At 41.6% G+C, this 20824-nt stretch overlaps 1 protein-coding gene across 2 annotated transcripts in view; it reads right to left on the bottom strand.

Annotated features, from left to right (window-relative positions):
* Positions 1-15669, bottom strand: part of LOC103396283 (adenylate cyclase type 1-like) — a 26495-nt gene extending 10826 nt beyond the window's left edge. For both annotated transcript variants that reach the window (XM_008334308.3, XM_008334309.3), the window contains exons 1-7: positions 13128-15669; positions 10617-10766; positions 10204-10322; positions 6358-6469; positions 1204-1331; positions 659-817; positions 47-188 (exon numbers count right to left, since the gene is read on the bottom strand). In XM_008334308.3, coding sequence (XP_008332530.1) covers positions 47-188; positions 659-817; positions 1204-1331; positions 6358-6469; positions 10204-10322; positions 10617-10766; positions 13128-13736 — 1419 coding nt within the window. In that variant the 5' untranslated portion in view covers positions 13737-15669. The remainder of the gene's footprint in view (positions 1-46; positions 189-658; positions 818-1203; positions 1332-6357; positions 6470-10203; positions 10323-10616; positions 10767-13127) is intronic.
* Between the last annotated feature and the right edge of the window lie 5155 nt (positions 15670-20824).

The raw sequence follows: 20824 nt of genomic DNA, 5'->3' as shown, positions 1-20824 counted from the left end.
CAAATACATGCAGTATTTATCGTAAACAAAGTCTGCTCAACAATACCTTCCTTCGGTGCGATGGCACTATAAAGAAAGTTTCAATCTCATGTTTTTGGAGGAAGGCGTTCCTTTCATGTCCATTTCCAGGCTCCACCTCGTAGTCTCCGTTTAGGCACTCCAATGTAGATCTGGTGATGTGAACCTTCCTGTGGGACAGACAGAACCGTGAGAACACATTGTAGAGTGAACTGTAACTCCAGTAAACCACAGGTCCTGGCACAAGATTATGTTCACATTATTGGTCATTTTCCTCTAAATTGGATTTTAATTTAAAAATCTTTTTTTCTGCACGTTGGAAGAGTGTTTATTCCACATCCTAATATTGAAGATTTGTGAATGGACCAAATGCAACGCTACTGTGCTTTTAAAACAAAAAAAGGGTGGAGACTAATACATCCAATCAGTCAGTACTATAAATAGCAGTGCACCCTGCAGCGTCTGCAGGCACTGACTTATCTGTTACACCTGGATAGTGTTTTTCACAGAAGTCAAGCTTTAGCAAATGTAACATGTCACACTTGGTGTAATAAGGTATACCTTACAAAAATTCTGAAAGAGAAATAATGAATGAAAATACAGTGAATTGCTTCAGATCTTCATTGATGTCCAGACTCACCCAGGCAGCCCTCCAGCCTCCATCACATTGGCCAGGGTCACATCATTGGACCAAACGTCATACTGCCATTTTCTCAGGCCCAGAACTCCACAAAGCACCCGACCTGTATGCAAGCCCACGCGCATGTTTAGGTTGACCTCTGTGGCCTCTGCCACTGACCTGCAGGAGAGATCGAAATTTAAATGTATAGAAAATTATATTTGTCATAAACACATACAAGACAGTGAAGATGCTACATTAAAAATTGTGACATTTCAGGAAGTACTGAAAGCTCAGGATTGTTAATTACAGTATCTTTCGCTGCATGTTACTGCAGCATTTTCGAACCCAAAAATAAAACTTCTTTTCACTTCCAAAGCCTTCTTCACAGCCAAGAGAGCTCAAATGCTCAGTGTTAGAATCCACTCACAGCACACATGGATAATCAGGCTGCAGTTTGAACTCTTTGACGATAGATTAACTTGAAGAAAACTTTTCCCCTGCTCACAAAACCACTCAGGATTCAAACAATAATTTAGATAATACACACAAAATGGATCCCTTACGTTATGGTGTCGATCATGTCCAGTCCCATCTCTACGCAGCAGTGAGCGTGGTCTGTTTTGGGTTGGGTCAGTCCAGACACACAGTAGTAACAATCCCCCAGGATCTTGATCCTCCGACAGTGATTCTCCTGTCAAAGAGAGAGAGAGAGAGAGAGAGAGAGAGAGAGAGTGGAGGTTGACTGACAAGAGTAGGCCTAGTGGTCAAGGGATATGACTTGTAATCAGTGGATTGCGGGTTCAAATCCCATCCCCAGCAGGTCAACGGTGTGTTGAGCAAGCACTAAAAACAACCCCCGCTGCTTGGACTCATTACCAAAAGTGCGGCTCCCTGCCACTGTGTGTTAATCTCTGGTGTGTTTCACAGATTAGGTTAAATGTACACAGTAATTTCCCCCTAATAAATGGATGTGAAATGGGTTTCCTGTTCTCCACCTTTAACAATATGCTCATCTGCAATAACGCTAATTAAAAACCCATTTCTTGCCAATAAAAATAGAGCTAATGTAATTCGTTTACCAAACAGTGTGGTGTCGTACAGTGACAGTTACGCCGAGACATAAAAGACGAGCGAAACGCCATGAAGTACCATGAGGACAGTACACACCTGGTACTGTGACAGCGGCAAAATAAACCAAATAAAAAAAAACAGATTCAATTAAAGATTTACCAACAGGATGTGTAAAGCCGTTTGGTTAAATGAACAAACCAAATGGACTGAGGCTGTGACTGCACTAATACAGAGTACATACTGGAAACACAGGCATGAAAGAACAGTTTACAAATATAACCCGTGGTAAAAGATGTGGCAATAGTTTGTCACAGAGACCGGGCTATTTCGGGTGACTTCCCGTGACCCTTAATTGTTTCCATGAAGGTAACTCAGTGACTGACACTTCACATGAAAATCACAATGTTTATCTGAAATGACTCCTTCTTCAGGGTTCACCACAGCAGGAAAATCACAATGTTTATCTGAAATGACCGATTCCTTCTTCAGGGTTCACCACAGCACATAATCCAGGGTTGTTTGTTAAATGCCTTTCCTGATACAACGCTCCCATTTTATGGCTTTAGCATTATGGAGACACAGACTGTGACCTCCCCCAGTGGCATGGGTATGATGAGTCACTTTGGGTCAAACATGTCGTAAGGCCAGGTCATTCAACAACTGTCCACAAACATGCAAATTTTGTATTAAAAACAAAACAACCCCCAAATACTCGATACAGCCTTCTTTGCAGTATTGTTTTCCAACATGCAGTTGCCAGCAATACAAAATAATTGCTGGAAGAATTTAAAGTGATGTGATCTTTTTCTACCCACCTTTTATATTGTAAATAAATACACACATATTTTAAAATGAGAAAAATGCTAAATATGCTAAAAGTGCTAGAATTAACATCATCTAAGCTCCTATATTTTTTCTTCTTCATCTAAATCCACAGTTCAACAAACACACAGCTTCAAAGAGACACCTCTGAATAGCTGTCAAAAGTAAGCTGAGTCACACAGGTCTCAAAAGCTAAATTCAGCTTCTGTGAAGCTCACATCTTCACTCGCTCTGACACTTCAGAAATTCTTTCTTATGATACCTCCAGGCAATCCTCAGAAAAACCGTCTCTCTTTTAGTGGACAGTAAAAGCTTTTTCTGTAGTTAATGTAACGCCGCCAATCTTTGGGGTAACGCAGGTCATGCAAAAAACAGACACAGATGGCGCTAAAAGGCCCGGCTAAAGCTACAGGAAGTGAGGGAAAGCCACGGTGCTTACACAGCCTGTATACTCTGTACTTTTTCTATGCTAATCTGCACTGTAAGGGCTTAGACACTGATTCAGACCCAAGCAGGATTAGGGCTGTCATGTGATGCATGTGAAGCACTGACGACAATCTGGACGCTCACAACTGCGGAAAGATGTCAGTGGCAATTTTTAAAAAGAAAGAAAGAAAAGAAGCAAAGTCAGGTCGTGTTTTAATAAGAAATGTATCATTATATATACCAAAAGGTATGGTCGAGGTTGTATCTGTGGGTTTTTACATACAGTCATCTGCTGCATATGCTCGTAGGAGATGCAAATTAGCAGCCACTTCAGCACGCAGGAACAAACAGAGGGAGACAAAAAGAAACAAAGAGACAAATAGAGGGCGGGAGAACAGGGCAGTAAATTATTATGAAGGAAAAGACGAGCCAGCTGAGCAGAAACAGCAGCAGGGGCAGCAGCAGACGAATCACCAAAGAAGGGAGCAGCGGCAGTATTTCATGCAAAAACAACTGAGACACCTTAAAAAATAATATCATTAATGTTGCCCTGTAGTTTCGAGAGAGCCAGCCTTTCTATTTTATGCTTTTTGCATCATGTTGTACAAATATATAAAAAGAAAATCCTACACCATGCTGGTGCTGTTAAAAAAATATTTTAAAAATGACTCACAGTGACTCAGTACAATGGCCCTCTGTTGTGCAAAATCTTTCCAGGTTCCTCCTGCCAAGTGAGCAGTGACTGGTACATATTTCCAGTCTTTCTGTCAGCTGCTCGCTCAATGAATCGAACGCACGCAGAATAATGTGTGTGCATCGCAAATAATTTAACCAATCGACACCTCCTCCACACCTCAAGCTGGTGAATAGACTGAGCACATGCTGGAAATCTGTGAAGTTAAACCTACATTTTCACATACAGTACGTCAGTAGGCTTTGGATTATTCTGAGATCTGATGATCAGAATGGGGAACAAAACAACTTGTTACCTTTTTTGGAAGGTTTTATTTATTGCATTGACATGCAGTACACTGAGATTTAACTCTAGTGTGATAAAACTGCATATTAGTCATAAAATGTACAATTGAATGAGTCTATTCACAAAGTCAAGGCCTAAATATAGCTTGATGAATATTTTTACAATGTCTGTGAGTCAACTGACACTGGACACTGACAGACAGAGCTCCATGCAGCTCCGTGTATTTCATTACAAGTCGAATGAACATTAACGTCTGAGTCTACTACCCTTCTCATACTAAACATTCAGCAGAGAAATGCACACTTCACAGGTGTTTGTTAACTATTTTATTCCAGACTGTGTGAGAATAAGAACTCAGCTGGTGTTGAAATGAAATACTATTCAGGCCTAAAAGCCCATTGATCCAAGTTTCAATGTAATCCCTGTGTTGGAAATTGTCCATACACACTGGATGTCCTAGATCATGATCCACATGACGATGTCATTTGGTTTCATCAACGTGTGTGACCAACAAGAGGTATCTCTGACTTGTTGAGGGAGTACGAGAGATTGGAAAGATTCATCGCTGGGCTCTCCTAAAAATGGAAACTTAAGTGAAGCAGAGACTGTGGAGAACCGTGGGACATAAGAGACACAGTTGAGGGAAGTAGACTGCTTCTGCACGTCAATCAACCAGCCCTGAGACAAGGAGGAGCAGAGGAGTTTGAAAGCTGTGATACAGGGAGGTGTGGGGAGAGGAGAGGCAGAGAGACGGGGGAATGAAAAGCTTTGTGAAACTCTGCCATGGAAACGACAACACGAGCACATGTACACGTGCGAGTGCACGAGCCAACCCACTGTACGCATACTGTACGGACGGAAACAAGTTCAGAGCTGTTAATGTTTCAAGAAAATAGAAAAATATGACACTGTTGGGCGTCATTTGATCACAGAAGACAAACATTTTACAGAAAACACAACAGCTGTGTGTCTAAGTTACTGAGAGACGAAGGAGATGAGTGGATCAGGAAAATGGTGAGGAAAGAAGAAGAAAGGAGAAAAGAGGAGAGGGGAGGAGAGTAGAAGAAAAGGGAAAACAGGAGAGCAAACAGGATGGGAGAGGAGAGAAGAAAAGAGAAAAGGAGAGAAGAGCAAGAAGTGTTCCCTCTACACCAGCAGCACTTCAGGAGAACACTGCGTTCCTGGCTCAAATCCCATGCAGCTTGACAACTCCAGAGAGTGGACAGGTGGTGTGGGGATGGTGTTGGCACGGTACAATGAAACGTTAACCATTGGCCATGTGGCATCGCCCGCTCTTCGTATGGAAAGATAGGAGTCTGCATGACCACGGCGACCACAGCTATGAGTCATCGATGCTGCCACTTCCTGCTCAAGTGGCTCAGAGTGTGTGGGGGTCAGGGCAAAGGTCAGGACATGTGATGTCACGTTTTACGGCTGAGGAGAGCCTTTGAGTGGAACGTGAGGCTCTAAGCTAACAATCTGAACTGTGACACCTAGAATCACAACACACCAAGATACTGTACCTCCTACAAAATACATGTAGGAAGAAACAGACGTAACATGGAGTTAACCTAGAGTTCGGACCATAAAACGAAACCAAGTTCCTGTACATGACAGTATAGTTCCTTATTTCTTTCTGAAACTGTCTGTAGAACTATTTCTCCAGGGTAAATGTTTACAAAAAACATCTTTTCAAGGGAAGAGGACAAACTTCAGTGAAAGCAAACACTGGTTTGTTGTAATCCCCTGGATTATTGGATTTGACAAGGGCAGGCGGCTGCTGTAAGTAATAGAGTCCAGATTAGATAAGGCCGCAGCAGGGTTGGTGCACTGGGGCTTGCAGGAGAAATCACAACATTTTTTTGGATAAAAAATATAGATAACTTTCTCTGTTTTTTTAACATCAGTTTTGCATATTGACTATTCAATGTAAATTCATTGCACAGTAAATATAATCTCACCTGATGTTAAATGAGGTAAATGTATGTTAACACGTCTATTACATCACTGTTGGCGTTTGACTTAATCAGTGCAGTACGACCACAACACAGGCTGTTGTGTTTTAACGTGTCCGCAGCAGTATTTAAAGGGATTTCCAGCTTTGAAATATGGACAGATGGATGAGCTGAAATCTTTTCCACATGCCAACTAAGATGACTGCAACTTAGCAGCCCTTTTATTCTCTTCATTCACACAAGCAGGGTGGTGAGGAGGTTTAGCCCGAGGTAAATCTGCTCTAGATTAAATAGATCTGTCAAATGAAGCAGGGAGTAATCATATTAGGTATCATCGTATAGCTCTTCAGTATTCACACTGCAGTAATGCTAAGCCGGTGCTGCAGAGGCCAAGGTCTGCAGCACACACACACACACACACACACTGCATACACAAAACAGTTGAAGAAGGGAAAAAGACTCACTGTGGCAAGTTCATCAAACTTTCCAAACAGCTCGTTCAACAGCTTGACCAGTTCCTGGGCTGTACACTGGGAGGCCAGACTGGTGAAACCAACAATATCTGCAAACAGGATGCTGTAAGAGAGACAGAAGAGAAAGACAGAAGGATGCATCAATATCAGTTATTTATAGCAGCAAGTTATGCAGCGTCAACAAAACAAGATTATCGGGTGCCTGATTGGATTAGCTCCGAGGAATTTCTTTTAAATGATACTTGGGGAGCGTTAGCAAAGGTCAGTTTGGAGAATCTCATACAATAATGTGTTTGCAAAAGAGTAATCAAACATTGAAATGAATGACGTGAAGAAGGCGGAGCTAACAGAAAGAAAAAAACCCCACAAAGACGGAGACAGAGAGAGAGATGAAGCCTGTTCCTCTTTCTAAGTGATGGGCAGCCCAGCTGAGCCGGGAGACTCAAAATAGAAGTGAGAGTATTCTCACGGGGATCAAGGTGGAGACAAGTCCTGTTAGGAGCCAGAGAGCAGCCATTCTAGGAAATAATGCAGCAGTCAGGATGCTGTCAGCCCGTCCAGGTGAACTGTTCCTTTTTAGACAGATGCTATATTACAGGAGCAAAAGTGCTGCAGGTTCAGCACATTCAGCAAGTCATACAGGCATACAGTTTACTGAACGCCTGTTTTAACTTTGTCCTTCACGTAGTGTAAACAGCGGCGGGGCGGGGGGGGGGGGGGGGGGGGGCCCTGAGGAACATCTTTCAGTGGCATGCTAAATGACACAGTATGTGACTAGTAAATATTGCAGTAAAATGTACGGCGACGGCTGCAGCATACAAGTGGCTGATATGTTTTTGTCAGATTAAAAATGATATAAAGTCAATTACAACGGGATGTGACAGATCTGCTCCGTGTTCAAACCAGGATTAGTCATCAATCTGTGTCGAACAAATTGCACGTCTGCGGCCGTGGCTCTGATGGCAGACTGCTGTCTTCATGTGGGCCGCGGCGTTCATGCTGCGACAAGGTGCTGGGGCTGCAAGGGGTGAGCTGCTAAATGTCAATTTGTTTTCTCGCATATGTCACCGCAATTAGGGGCAATCGACTAGATTGGTGCGAATGTTTGAGTCTCCGACCATCTGTGGGCGACAAATATTTTGGTGCAGGCAACACTGTTTAAGGGTAAACACTTAAAAGTTTCACCCGTGTGGAGACTGTGTCGACAGCGGAACCCCGAGCAGCCATGTTTTAAAGACTGACGTCCGCAATGAAACATTTAAGAGCTGGATGACGAACAAATTCCCTTTTTTATTGCAATCGGCCCACACAACACATGCCCAGAATTTTAATTTTGCTTCACAGCATCTTTGGAATCCAAACTGAAACCTACAAAGATCTCCCTGTAAACAGGCAAATAAATCAGCCGTATTACAAAAAAACAAAAAAACAAAAAACAAAAAACCCTGTATTTCTTTGGCATTCTGTGACTCTTTTAAAAGCACTGAAATGTCAAGTACTGAGTGTGAAATTAATCATCACTCGACTGCTCCATCTGTAACCATTATTCAGGTGGGGTGTAATGATCACAGGTGTGAGCTCAGTCAATGACCTGCTTTTCATGGTTTGAAAGGCCACAGTCTTTAGCTCAAGAGCTTCTCAGGAGAAAACAATTCTCTTCAGAAAACTTCACTAAAATCCTGTCACGTCAAAGACCTGCAAAACGCTAAACACAATTTAAAAACAAAAAAAACTAGGTTTAAAACATCATGACTTCGGCTCTTGTTTGTGTTTGACCTCTGTGTCGGATCCACTCAAGACACTACGTGCTCCACAGAGCGGCCTATTAAAGGCCAGGAGCCAGGGAGCCATGACCTAATGTCAACTTTATCCTAGTCAGTTATCTTTGGCAGAGTTCACCTCATGTGAACCGCATGGAAATCACATTAACACCCTGTGTTGGATTTCACAGCCAAGACCAGCTGACGATGTGAACAAATGCCTTTTTGATGAACTAACTGGTCGAAATGGCACAAAAGTTGTATTTTATTTAAAGGTGTGAATTTAAAAAAAAACACTAGTGAACTCAATAACCTCTTACTAATGTGGGTCAATGGATGATGTGCTGCTTCTGTTAGCACACACTCACTTTGGAAGCTGCACTGTAAATATTAGTTTCACTTAATAAACTTTAATAATACACCACAATTACACTTGTCTTGTGAGTGTGTGTGTGAGTGTGTGTGTGTGTGTGTGTGTAAAGTCGGACTGTTGAGAACCCACCAGGGGGATCACTCTAATGGTTTTTCCACAGTCCTCTGGTGAAATATTTCGTTTAAAAACTGAAAGTAGCATTCATCACAGTTCATCCCAGTTTATTATTACAGCATTAGCCTGCACCAATCACTGCACAATCTGTCACCATGAGCTCTGTGCTCCATGGCATAAAGTATTGAACTCATTATCAGGAAAAAAATAAAAAATAAACTCCAAAATAACTGCATTTCGCAAAGAACGGATGAGAGAGCACTCGTTAACGTCGAGCTAATACTTCCTGTGGCAACTAGAACTCGTCTAATTTCTAATATTGTTTAATTCAATGCTCTCGCACTCTCATCAATGCAATCCTCTCAATTGGCACATGGAGCTGATGGTAATCTCCTGGTTCCCTCTGTGGGAGGCATTACTGCAGCTAATTTGGCAAATGTTGTTAGAATTTAATCACGAAGAAGATACAAGCCAATAAAGAGATGCTGCAGAGTACGGGAGCTCAAGCACCAAGCCGATCCTCACACTTTGAGCTTCGCTACCCTCCATATGACCAATGGTCGCATGTAGAATCTATGTGGGGTATAAATATAGTCATAGCAAGCGCTTATATTGATGCAACTTTTCCTTTAACTAACATTTTGTGAATTGTAGCGCTGGTGTAACTGCCATCTGTGGCACTAAACTCCAAACACATTTTTTTGTACTTTCTGAATTGAACACTGAAAGAAAACATGAATAAAATTGGTTGCAATGTTTCAGCCAAATCACATAAAATCATTTATAATATACACAACAGCCAAGATCCTATTCAACAGTGGTCCAATGAAAGGATTTATATATTTAACTATTGTACAAACACACACACACACACAGACATACATTACATTATGCAACTAGTCCTGCTCTGAGAAGAGTGAGGAAGAACGGGGGAAGAGAAGATAAGAAATGAAAAAAATGTGAAAATGTTGGATCACGATAATGTAGTTCCAGATTTACAGGAAGAGACGATGAATAAAGGCGGCTGTAAATGGAAATGGTTAAATCATGGTTTAGTGACCGGAGAGATTTGCATGTCATGTTTATAAATGTACTGTTTGAATTATATAAGAAAGGAAGCTCAGGTAAAGCCTCGGGCACCGGAGCTAGAGCTAATGCTTCTACTGCACTGAGTAGAAATGGCTGCTATTTTAACTGGTCTAAAAATGTGTTATAATCAACGCAATACATATTTTCATGTAATCCTATTTATCGGTTAATCAATTATTTAGAAAAAAATATAATATAATATATATTAAATATATTTTGTACACCAAAGATTACTGTACTAGTTTTGGTGTGAATAAATTGTTAAATGTGTTAATGTTTTTTGAAGTTGTCGGCTCAGTGTTTTCTTCCGAGAACACGTTTGGTCAAGTTATTCGTCACATTTTAATATTCACTGTAATATCCTTGGATGACAGTAATTCAATTTTTTTTTCATTTTAGGATTCCACGGGGAGAACAGAATATTTCCAAATGCCCCTGTTAAAATTAGTTCACAGCGTTACAGAGTCATTTCAGTCCAGGGTTAATGAGAAAGGATCCTACCTGACATTGTCATGGCGCTGGATGTAGATTTTGTGAAAGATCCTTTCTGGGGGCTTCAGGAAATCCTCTTTCATCTCCATAGCTACGTTCCTGGGCAACAGACTCATTAGCAGGCGCTCCTGTGTGTGTGTGTGTGTGTGTGTATGTATATGTGTGTGTGTGTTGGGAAAAAGAGAGAGTGGAAGGATAAAGAGGATAAAGTATGTTCACATATACATTAATATGGTCAAACACATCAAAGTTATCATAGGACAAAGTGTCAGTAGATAAGACATGTGCCAGACAGAAAGGTATGAAACCTAACAGAAATTAATAATGTGTTGAAATGACTCACAGCACCAGAGGGGTGCGGTTAAAAGGGACACACGTCTAATTTTACCCTCAGTTCAAACGACATATACTGCTGTCGTTACCTGCTTCTCATTCTCGTCCTCCATCCGAAGTCTCTCTTCGATGCAGTTGCGAGCCTGCAGAAAGGCCTTTCTCTGAGCGCGCTCTGTCAGGATCCGCACAAACAAACCTGACAGGTTGACACTGGTGAACAGCACGATGTTTGCAACCAACTGCACACAGAAGAAAGTGGAGTGAATAGTAAAAACATGCACGTTTCACAGTTCTGTGCTACAATTTCTTCATCTTTAATATTTTAGTTTATTCATATTAGGTTATAATTCAACATTCAAGTCAGTTTCATAATCACAATTTCCTTCTTGCACGGTGCGTCATGTTTTACAGTACCAAGCTAGCTTAGCTCAGAATGCACGTAGCTAAAAGGTAGCTAGAATGCAACAAAGACACCTCAAATCTAGCCAGAAAATATCTTTATATAACACCAGAAAATTAGCCATAATTAGCCAGTTAGCCAAAGAATGCTAAAAGAACAAAATGCCACAACAGAAATACATTATCACCTGGATATGAATATTTTGAGTAAATGGGAATTTTGAAATTTTTAAATCATATTGATTTGTATTTACTGGTGCTTTCTTGGTTTGTTTGAGAATTTTTTTTTCTGATGTATCTCTAAAAAGATATTCAAAGCCTTGACAACTTTACAAACATTTCCTGGCTGCTGAAGTAAAAAGATTTAGAGCTGCATGACGACCTTGTGATATTGCCCAACATATACTTCACGCGCTCTCCATTAAAAATATATTTCAGACAGATTGAGCCATCAAAGCAGACAGACAGTGCAGTGTGGTACGTAGATGGCTGGTCGGCAGGAGCCCTGTGCAGGAGAATGCTGCACAGCTCAGCTGTAAGGCCAGAGGATTAGCCATCTCTGGTGGAACAGCTAAGACCGTCCTTCACATGACTACGCAGGTATGTCACAGCCGACGTCCAGGAAAACAATCTCCTCGGCAAACACGCTGTCATCATCTGTGGGAGTCGTGAACTGATCAAACCTCAATTTCACGTCCAACAAATGCACAGTCTCCATGTCACAGGTGCTGCTGCGGAGGCCGAGACGTTCCATTAGCCCCGCAGGGTTTGACTGATGTGACATATCTTCTTTCCTCACTCTGATGACAGTCCGCAATGTGATGTAGCTCATTGTGTGTGTGTGTGTGTGTGACAGAAATCAGTGCAAAGATATAAATGTATGGTGTGTTGAACCAGTTTCCAGTTCAGCTCTCCACTGACTTGCGTGACTTTGCCCTCTTTTTTGTGACTAAAGCTTTCATGACTATTATGAGGTGTTTGTGGGTCTGTGTGTGTTTGTGGGTCTGTGTGTGTATTCCTGAGTTTTGCCCTACTTCCTGTGCTAGTTGGATGTCACTTAGATTCTTCAACCGGAGTTTTTTCTTTTTCTTTATTTTTATTATTTGTTCTTGGCATAAACTTTAGATTTAGCTCCAGCCTATTGGAAATTATCAGTACTGTTTTGCTTTAGTGCTTTGGATCTCAAAACTGAACATCATCTCCAAATACATTTGGCTCTCCAAGTACCAATATGGCCGATATTATAATACAGCATTTAAATGATTGGCTGATTTATCACCCTGAAGCCACTCTGTGCAAGGAAGTAGCACTATATACACACACAGTATTACAGCAAAACAGTTGTACCTAAAATCTAAGTGACTCACCCTAATAAGAATCCACTAGAGGGAGCCTAGGTACCACAATTGGTACATGTACCACAGTTTGATAACCACTGTCTTAAAGTAGCAACAGGGTTGATGTGATTGTTTACAACGTTTACTATTGTAAGTTCTATGAATGTTGGCATGTAGTTTTGCATGTAAAGTGAATTGAGCTACATGTATTAACATTGTCAGATACAGTAGGTAGCCCAGTGGTTACAGGGAGAGGGTCTTTAAAATCACTATATCTATATAAGTTAAATATAAGTTCATTCAAGAGTTTTTTTCTTCTAATTTTCATCTAGAAATGATTGACTTCTCTGTAAGTTTAATGGCGGTCCCAAACATATCAATGACCACGGAATGTGAGCAACTGATAATATTAACCACACCATTTGTCCCATTTAGTCAATGGTAATAGAAACACCAGTGTAAAGTCCAGATGAGCACGGTGGCCATGTCTCATCAAACGTTGGTTTTGTATGTTTTCAAATGTTATTTATAATTTATTTTATAATTAATGTTTTAATTTCATGTACTTTTAATTCTTCTGTGTTCAGGTGACACATCTCAAATGTGTTATCAAATTATGAAACTAGTTTTAATCAACAAATCCCTACCTACACCTGCGACATGTGGAGAAAGTCCTAACAACCCCAATGAAGTCTGACGACGGAGAGCTGTCCTTGGTGCTGAACTAAGGGTAAAACAGTGAGTTTGGCCTAATGTGATTATCTGTCAGGATGATAATAACGGGCCTCAGGGCAGGTGCAAGTGTGTGAGCAACAAAGTCAGTGTGTGTGTGTCTGTGTGTGTGTGTGTGTGTCATACACCTACCGTCCTCCACAGTCTCTGTGTTTTCACTGTGACAGAAGTTGCAGTCACAATCAAATGCGAGATGGACACCATTATTCCAAAGACAACGGCCAGCAGCGTTCGAACAGGCAGGAGCGCGTACGCGACGAAGGTGACCAGGATCAGCTGCCACATGCCCTGCTCCGGGGCAGTCGGGGGTTCTATCCCCATGGCTCCCAGGGAGAAGGGGCAGCAGAGGAAGGAGAATGTGAAGCCGAAGAGCAGCGTCAGGTTCACGATCTGTTGCAGCTGAGTCACTTGCAGGTACTTGACATTAGTTACGATGAAGAGGGACACGAAGATGACACAGTGGACCGGATGGGACCCCGTGGAGATGGTGAGGCTGGGGCCGGACAGCAACTCCAGCACGGCCAGTGTGGAGGACAAGAAGATGAGCACGGCCAGGGCTTTGAGGGTGGAGGTCTGCTCCAGCTTCAGGTTGTAGTTCTGGAAGAGGGACTCCAGCTCCTTGCAGTCGAACTCGTCCTCGCACACGATGGTGGTCAAGGGGACACCAGGTGGACAGTGACTTCTCTTCCGCCTGGTTTTGACTTTCTGAAACGGTATTTCCTCCATGTCAGTGCCATTCATAAACTGAATACCTGCTCACAGCTGTGGTCGGACGGAACTGAGGCTCCCACGCCGGCGCAGACCGGAGCGAACGCTCGAAGGAGGCGCACACAGCGGGCTGCAGGCAGAACGTCCCGGACCGCGAAGACTGGCCGGTGGCCACAGACGCGCTCCGCACTATCCACAGGTTGGACTGTGTTGTTCGAAGAGATCAAGTGTAAGACAAACAGTCATCGTCATGTCTCTGCCTGATTCGCTCCAGTTCAGTGTGACTGTGCAGAGAGAGCAGCGCGCACGACGTCTGCTGAAGATTTTTCCTTTATTTTTCTCCTTTCTTTTTTTCCCCCACTGGGCTCAGATAGGATCACGCCTGCGCATTATGAGGTGAAGATAAGACAGGTCCAAGAGACTCAACACACAGTCAAGACGATTTGGCTGGAGCTGCTTCTCGCACCAGCCCAACAGGACAGTGCGTGTACTCTGAATATACAGTACATGTACATGCCTGGTTCCTTATTACATTTACCTCCTACACATGACATGTTCCCATCAGCACATCCGCTGAAATCTAATTTCTAAACATACACAGTCATTCATGGTCTTCCTTTTCCTTTCCAAACACAAACCTAGTGACAACAGTTGCTATTTTAGTGCCACTGATTTAAACTGAACAGTTTATGCATGTAGATTTGGCAATAAATAATAATTAAAAAAGCACATAAATATGTTACGTAATTTGCAGTACAAATTTTAATTCCACAGTCATGGATGCCACAAGAAAAAAAACCTTTTGTGTCTTTGTGTTTCAGCAAGTTCGAGGTTTAAACAACTGCTTCAGCATACAGTATGTGGAGATTCACCAATCAACGTGTCAAAGTATCTGAGGTTTAAGGACTGGCCTACATGGTCCAATTGAACAGACCAACCTGTGTCCGAATGAACAGCTTATAGCATTTTGTTGCATTATGGTAGCATCAGGCAGAGCTTCCCAAATTCAAAAATAACACATACACATACAGTCGACTCCCAAACTGAAAACAAGCCAAGACATCAGTTCATATCAACGTCTACGTAACAACGACTTCTTATGTTCCTCTACTGTACACTACAACAGCTGTCCACTCTCGTCCCAGAACACAGTGATATGTCTGCATATCATCATCTTCATATTCATCATGTGATTAGCCCGTTTGTCAGTCATGGAGCCACCTTCACCACCGGCCCATTTTAGCATTCAGGGGACAGTGTCACATTCATTACTAGTGGGAGATTAGTCATCCGTCACAGACTGCCATTTCCATGACCCGTCAGTGCCAGTGCGGGTGTAGCACGGTGACAGATGGATGGTCCGTGCCAAAGTCCACTGCTCTAACCTGCTACCAATACAGTCGCATGCCTCCTGTTCCCTCTATTTTTTGCTGATCCACGTCAGCTATAGTGTGACAGGTAAACAAAGACAAAGAAATGGAGAGCTGGAGGGTGAAAATAGAAAGACATAAATATAAGATTTGGCAGCTCACAAAACTCCGAGACAAAACAGCAGGGGAACGGCTTTATTAAACATCGAGGCGGCTGGCTGGACACACAGACATGTTGATGGAGATGTTTGTTCAGAGGAAACTGTGAATAAAAACTGAAACAATCCGTCATCTGCATTTAAACACTACAAGTATTAGTTGTGCAGATACACCAATCTACCACTCAAGTACTATTTACTCTTACTTAATATACCCTGCATTCTACGTTACACGTTCACAAACTGCAAAAACCAGTGTTTGTGTATTGACATTGTAATTTCTATTGCAAATATATTTGTACCTGAAATATATGATCCAACATATGGACATGGAATAACTCGTAACAAAGACAACATGTTGACCCAAGTCCTTGCTGTCACTTTATAATTGATTTATCAGTGTGTAGCTGTGTCACTGTATGTTTCCACAGCAGCAGCAGCAGCTAGGTTGTTTCGCTGTATGTGCCCGCGGAGGCAGCAGCAGCAGCAGCAGCAGCAGCAGCAGCAGCAGCAGCAGCAGCAGCAGCAGCAGCAGTCCTCCCGTTTCACTCTGCTCTGTCTACCACTCGCACTTTTATCTCACCCTGCTCCGCCGAGAAAAAAAAGATGTGGGACACAAGATATAGGACACATGGCTTCCTGTCTTATCTGCACGGTTTTCACTCTTGTTGCTTTGACTTGAATTTTATTAATAGACACACGAAACACTGGGGTGTTATTGCAGCCTGTGACGAGACACTGCGACAGGGCTCACAAAAAGGTGATATGTGAATGAAACAAAGCAGGGTTGTCATTTGTGCTGCAACGTGTCATTAATCTGCCATTGATTTCCTGCCAAAGCCTTAATCAATAGTTCAATATTCTCTTGCGTAACAGCTCCTGAATTCATCTCAATAATTACTGCTGTGGTTTTCACTTTTCCTAAGACATCTCTGGATTCTTTGATGCAAATGTCACATGCTGCATTCAGACCAGACTCAAATCTGACATTTAAATTGCCATTTGTGTATCTACACATGCAGATTCTATTTTTCTAAACTGCCATTGGCTGACAGTTGGGCTTTTTTTTTTTCTTTTTTTTTTCTGTATTTGTGGGACACTGTGCAGTAATTCCACAGGGGACGTCTTGCCCTGTTTGTAGCTGGGGACACTGCAGGATAAAAGCAGATTCATTGTGTGATATAAAAATGTTATTCGGTCTGCTTTTGATGGCTTTAGGTAAGTACACGGTCATACTCTGTCGGCCCTAATCTTCTGACAACAAAGAGAGGTCACATGGGAGTCCACACCATAAAGCTGTGCTCCAAGGTTATCAGACAAGGAGACAGTGTCTTACTTCCTGTCCCTTCCAGTCCTGGTCTACAAAAAATAAATAAATTAAAAACAAGAAAAAAGAAAAAATATATATTTTCTATGGTTTTCTTAATGAAACTATTTATGTCTTGGAAGTCTTTTATAGTTTTGTTATATTTATGAACAAAGTTTTTTCATCTTCTTATAAACCTATGCTTTACCATCGTCCAAAATGAAGGATCAAATGACATAAAATACCATTTCAATTTGTTTTGATTCTTTAAAATTTTCTCATACCAGAACTCATTTTAGAGTGATGTCTTGTTACTCAGTTGTAAACCAGCCTTTTTCACCGGCCGAAAGAAAGAAAGATCAGCGGGGGAAACAAATGTATAAAAGCCTCCATTAAATTATTTCTTTGCCATGCACTTCATCAGGTGATCATCTGTAATCATAGCAACAAAGAATTCCTCCCAGTGTCCCAGTAGTTCTGTCGTTTCTGCTCTCAAAACTGCAGACACATTGGCTCAACACCAGCAAATGAACCAGCCAAGAGACACCCAGGAGACTTTGGCTGCGTGTTGAGAACCAGCTAATGTCAACTTTAATTAATAAGTGTAAAAGAGAAGAGAGAAAAAAAAAAACAAAAAAAAAAACACCACTTTGCCAAGCACGCCAGCTGTTGGAAAATGTGTGATAGTTAGTCTCATTACTCCCACATCACGGTGATGAATCTATTTTGTTTCTTTGAAGCATGAACGAAAAAGAGAGCATACATCAAATATAGCCAGAGGTCGTCTACCGCTGATATAAACTCGGAGGAAATTAGTCCAAATCTGGCCTCGAGCAGGAGCCGCAACAGGTCATTTTTCTGAGCTGAAAACATAATACGCACATAATAACCAAATCAAAACTGGACTAGGGCTAAAAGATCCATGAGCTTATCACTGACGCGGCGAAGAGCGACCGGTCCCCTCTCCAGGACGTGGTACACACAATCGCTAGAGATAAATGTAGAAGCTGTGGATCCATAATTCAGCCACTGTTCAAGGTCACTTAACCAGCTGTGACTGTTTTTATGTCCAGCTGCTGTGTGTCACGTGAGGATTGTTGCAAATTTCTCTGTCTGATCATATCTGACGTTCTTGCGTATTTTATGCGTGTGATGTTAGCAGTGCTCACTGTGGAGAACTACTGAAAGACAAATACTGTCGGTTCCAGCTGTACTTATCTTTGTTCATTGTTTCGACCGTTTTTCTTTTTAACTCTAACTAGCATCCCTTGGACACACAGGAGTTACAAACACATAATCTTAGATAAATATAGTAGTTGTTTTTAATAACATTAATATTAAACACTGGATTTATTTAATACAAAATTGCTGAAGATTCCAAAACCAATCAACGGTGACAGCAGAAGCAACTGCCCAGCACAAAAATGTATTTGTCTTTTATGTGGAGTCATGTCTTCTGCTGTTATAAATTATTGATTTTTGCATTAGTTTTCAATTGGAGTCAGGCATCACGGCAGCTATAGGTTTACTTATGGTTTGATCTATTGTTTACCTGAATGGAGTCGGTTGTTAAACAGAATTGGCCTTTTGGGGTCAATAAAATCACGGCTCCTGCTGTCCTTCATACACACACCGTGCCTCACACTCTGCCACCTTCTCAACCCGTTTACTACGCTTCACCTCTTTTGTGAGCCATTTGTTAATTGGATGTTTGATCCTAGTTATTCAAACGTTATTCCATCTAATAAATTACCAAATTATCAACGTGTTATATTTTTGGTTTACCAAGGCTTATTGACAATAAATTTACACCTCAGTTAAGAAGAGAATGAGAGCTTTGCAAGAAGATACATATCTGAGTCCAACCTTCTAATCTGTACTTCTATCTTCATCATTGCTGCTTCCAAATACACTGTCCCTGAATGCAACACGAGCAGCTAAACTGTATGTCAGAAGCACCGACTGCACCCGACACTGGAAGTGAAGCAAAACAAGCAGCGAGGTTAGAGGCCTGCTCATAGTAGGGTAAAAAAATAAACAACCACCTCTGTGTTTGTGTGCAAGATTAAGGTGGATCAATAGCCATCAGGTTCAGGAGATTCAAGTGCTGCACCTCCCCACGGTGAAATCCTCTTATAGCCTCTGATACTAACAACAATATCTCTCTCTCTCTCTCTCTCTCGCTGTCTGTCTGTTGTGTTTTCCTCTGTACCTTGTCCTGTCCTACGAGGGACAATAGGTACTGTGTGGAGAATAGGAAGTAGAGTAGTTTATATGTAAGTGCTTCTGTAGTAAATACAAATAATCCACCATATATATATATATATATATACATACATATATATATGTATATATATATATATATATGCTACGATAGAGCCTACATTTATAAAAGCCATACTATAAATTAATTTAATTAAATTGTAAAAATTGAAGGACCAAATAGGCAGCAAGTAGTGAACATTGTCATATGTTGCCAAATAATTCTCTCGTCGAGGGGAGACCACGTGAATGTGGCTGCATCACAATTAGTGTCGAACAGATTAGACTGGATCTCAGCCCCCACCCCAGTCACTTTACATGCAGCAACATCAGCCCAATTCAAGGATGTGGTTCTGTAGGTGCAGGAAGGCATTTAAAAAAATCACAAAAAATATACCACCAAACTACAGGAAAACAACAGCGCATGGCGGATCAACCACATGTTGATTTTCTTAAATACCAGATCTGCGGGCGCAGTGATTAGTGACGCTGTTACGAAAGGAGTGATTATGTTTCTCATAGCAAACGATAAGGGATTACATGTTCACATTAACTTTCACGACCAAGTCTGGTAAAAACACAGAGTTCAGGGAAAGGTCAGGGAGAGGAGACACACATGGGGATTAAAGTGTGTGTCTGTGCATTTCTGTGTGGTTGTGGTGCCAGCAAATTTGTGTCAGCTTCCACTGCCCTCTCAAAGCTAAGTTTACTAGAAATGTTTATTATTATATGCTGTGCATAACAGACCCCTGTGCAAAGGCTGTGCAAAAACCCAACTCTTCTGCAGGTTGGCCGTAGCACTTAGCATTAGTCGGCACCTTCTGCAACCCGAAAGCATGCATCCAATCTCTTTAGGCTTAATAAACATTTCATTTCATGTCACGTGTCATTTTTACATTGATGTAACAAAACACATTTTGACGAGACAGTTCGGAGGGATGAAGGTTCAACCCCAGGCTCGCCTTGAATGTATGTACGTTGATGCACTTTTGGACAAAACACTTCCCCTCAAATAATTCCCTGTTGCTGAGGCGGCGGCATGTAAATGGGAATCAAAGATGTTTGATCAAAGAAGTGCCACAAATAGATGTGCTGCATTATAGTGAGTGGATTGATGGGAAAGAGGTGAATGGAATGCGGAGTGAGGCTCTTTGAGTGATCGTCACGACCGGAGAAGAGCTACGTGCTGTAAGTACAGACCATATATCATTACGGTTAATGTTGGCAGGATCGCTTTTAGCTGCCTCTGTTTTACACTTAATGTTAGCAATCTCCAGACTTATATTAAATGTGTTCCGTGCAGGATTCAGCAACAACATTTTCACTTCTCTACCCTAAACAAAAAAAGATCAAGTAATTTCAATCCTTGAAATTCATCAGAGGCCATGTTAAATATGAAAGAAAAATAAAAGAAGAAAATATTTGGATTTATTTTTCTCTGCTTTACCATGAATTAGGTTCAACAAAAACAATAAACTAGTGGCACTCAAATGCAAATTATAAAGACCCACAGTGATATAAGTGGTGGTTAAAAAGTGCCATTCTTGCCAACAGCCTATCAGCACATCTTTAACACGGAGGTCACAGCCCATTTACACATGCTGTCCAAACAAACACACACAGTGAAGGAAAGGAGAACAGTCACGTGCACTGCCCGCTGTCTGTGAAAAAACAATCATTTATTACCTAATGATTTTCATTTCCCTGCTTATGACTACAAAAGGGAGTTAGCTGCAGTGACAGATGAAGAAATGAGTCAATCTAATCCCAACAGTGATGATGGAGATTAACAGGTGGAGGTTCTTCACAGGAGACAGAACGATTCAGTTGTGATTCCAACTGTTCAGCCAAAAAAAAAAAAAGGCTACTGAGGAGCTGCCACACCGAGGTGGGAACAGCACAGAAGTTGTGTTGTGTACTTTCACAGTAAAGCGTGATGTCTCAACAATGTAGATACTGTAAATGCTGGCAGGCTCCTGGTGTTGTTTTGTGGTTCTGTGGCCAAACAAACTGTACCAGGATGAG

The sequence above is a fragment of the Cynoglossus semilaevis genome, chromosome 20, assembly GCF_000523025.1.
Source record: "Cynoglossus semilaevis isolate Cse_v1.0 chromosome 20, Cse_v1.0, whole genome shotgun sequence".
In the NCBI taxonomy this organism is placed as follows: Eukaryota; Metazoa; Chordata; class Actinopteri; order Pleuronectiformes; family Cynoglossidae; genus Cynoglossus; species Cynoglossus semilaevis.
Note: the sequence above shows the minus strand (reverse complement) of the source record. Positions and strands in the feature narration are given on the sequence as shown.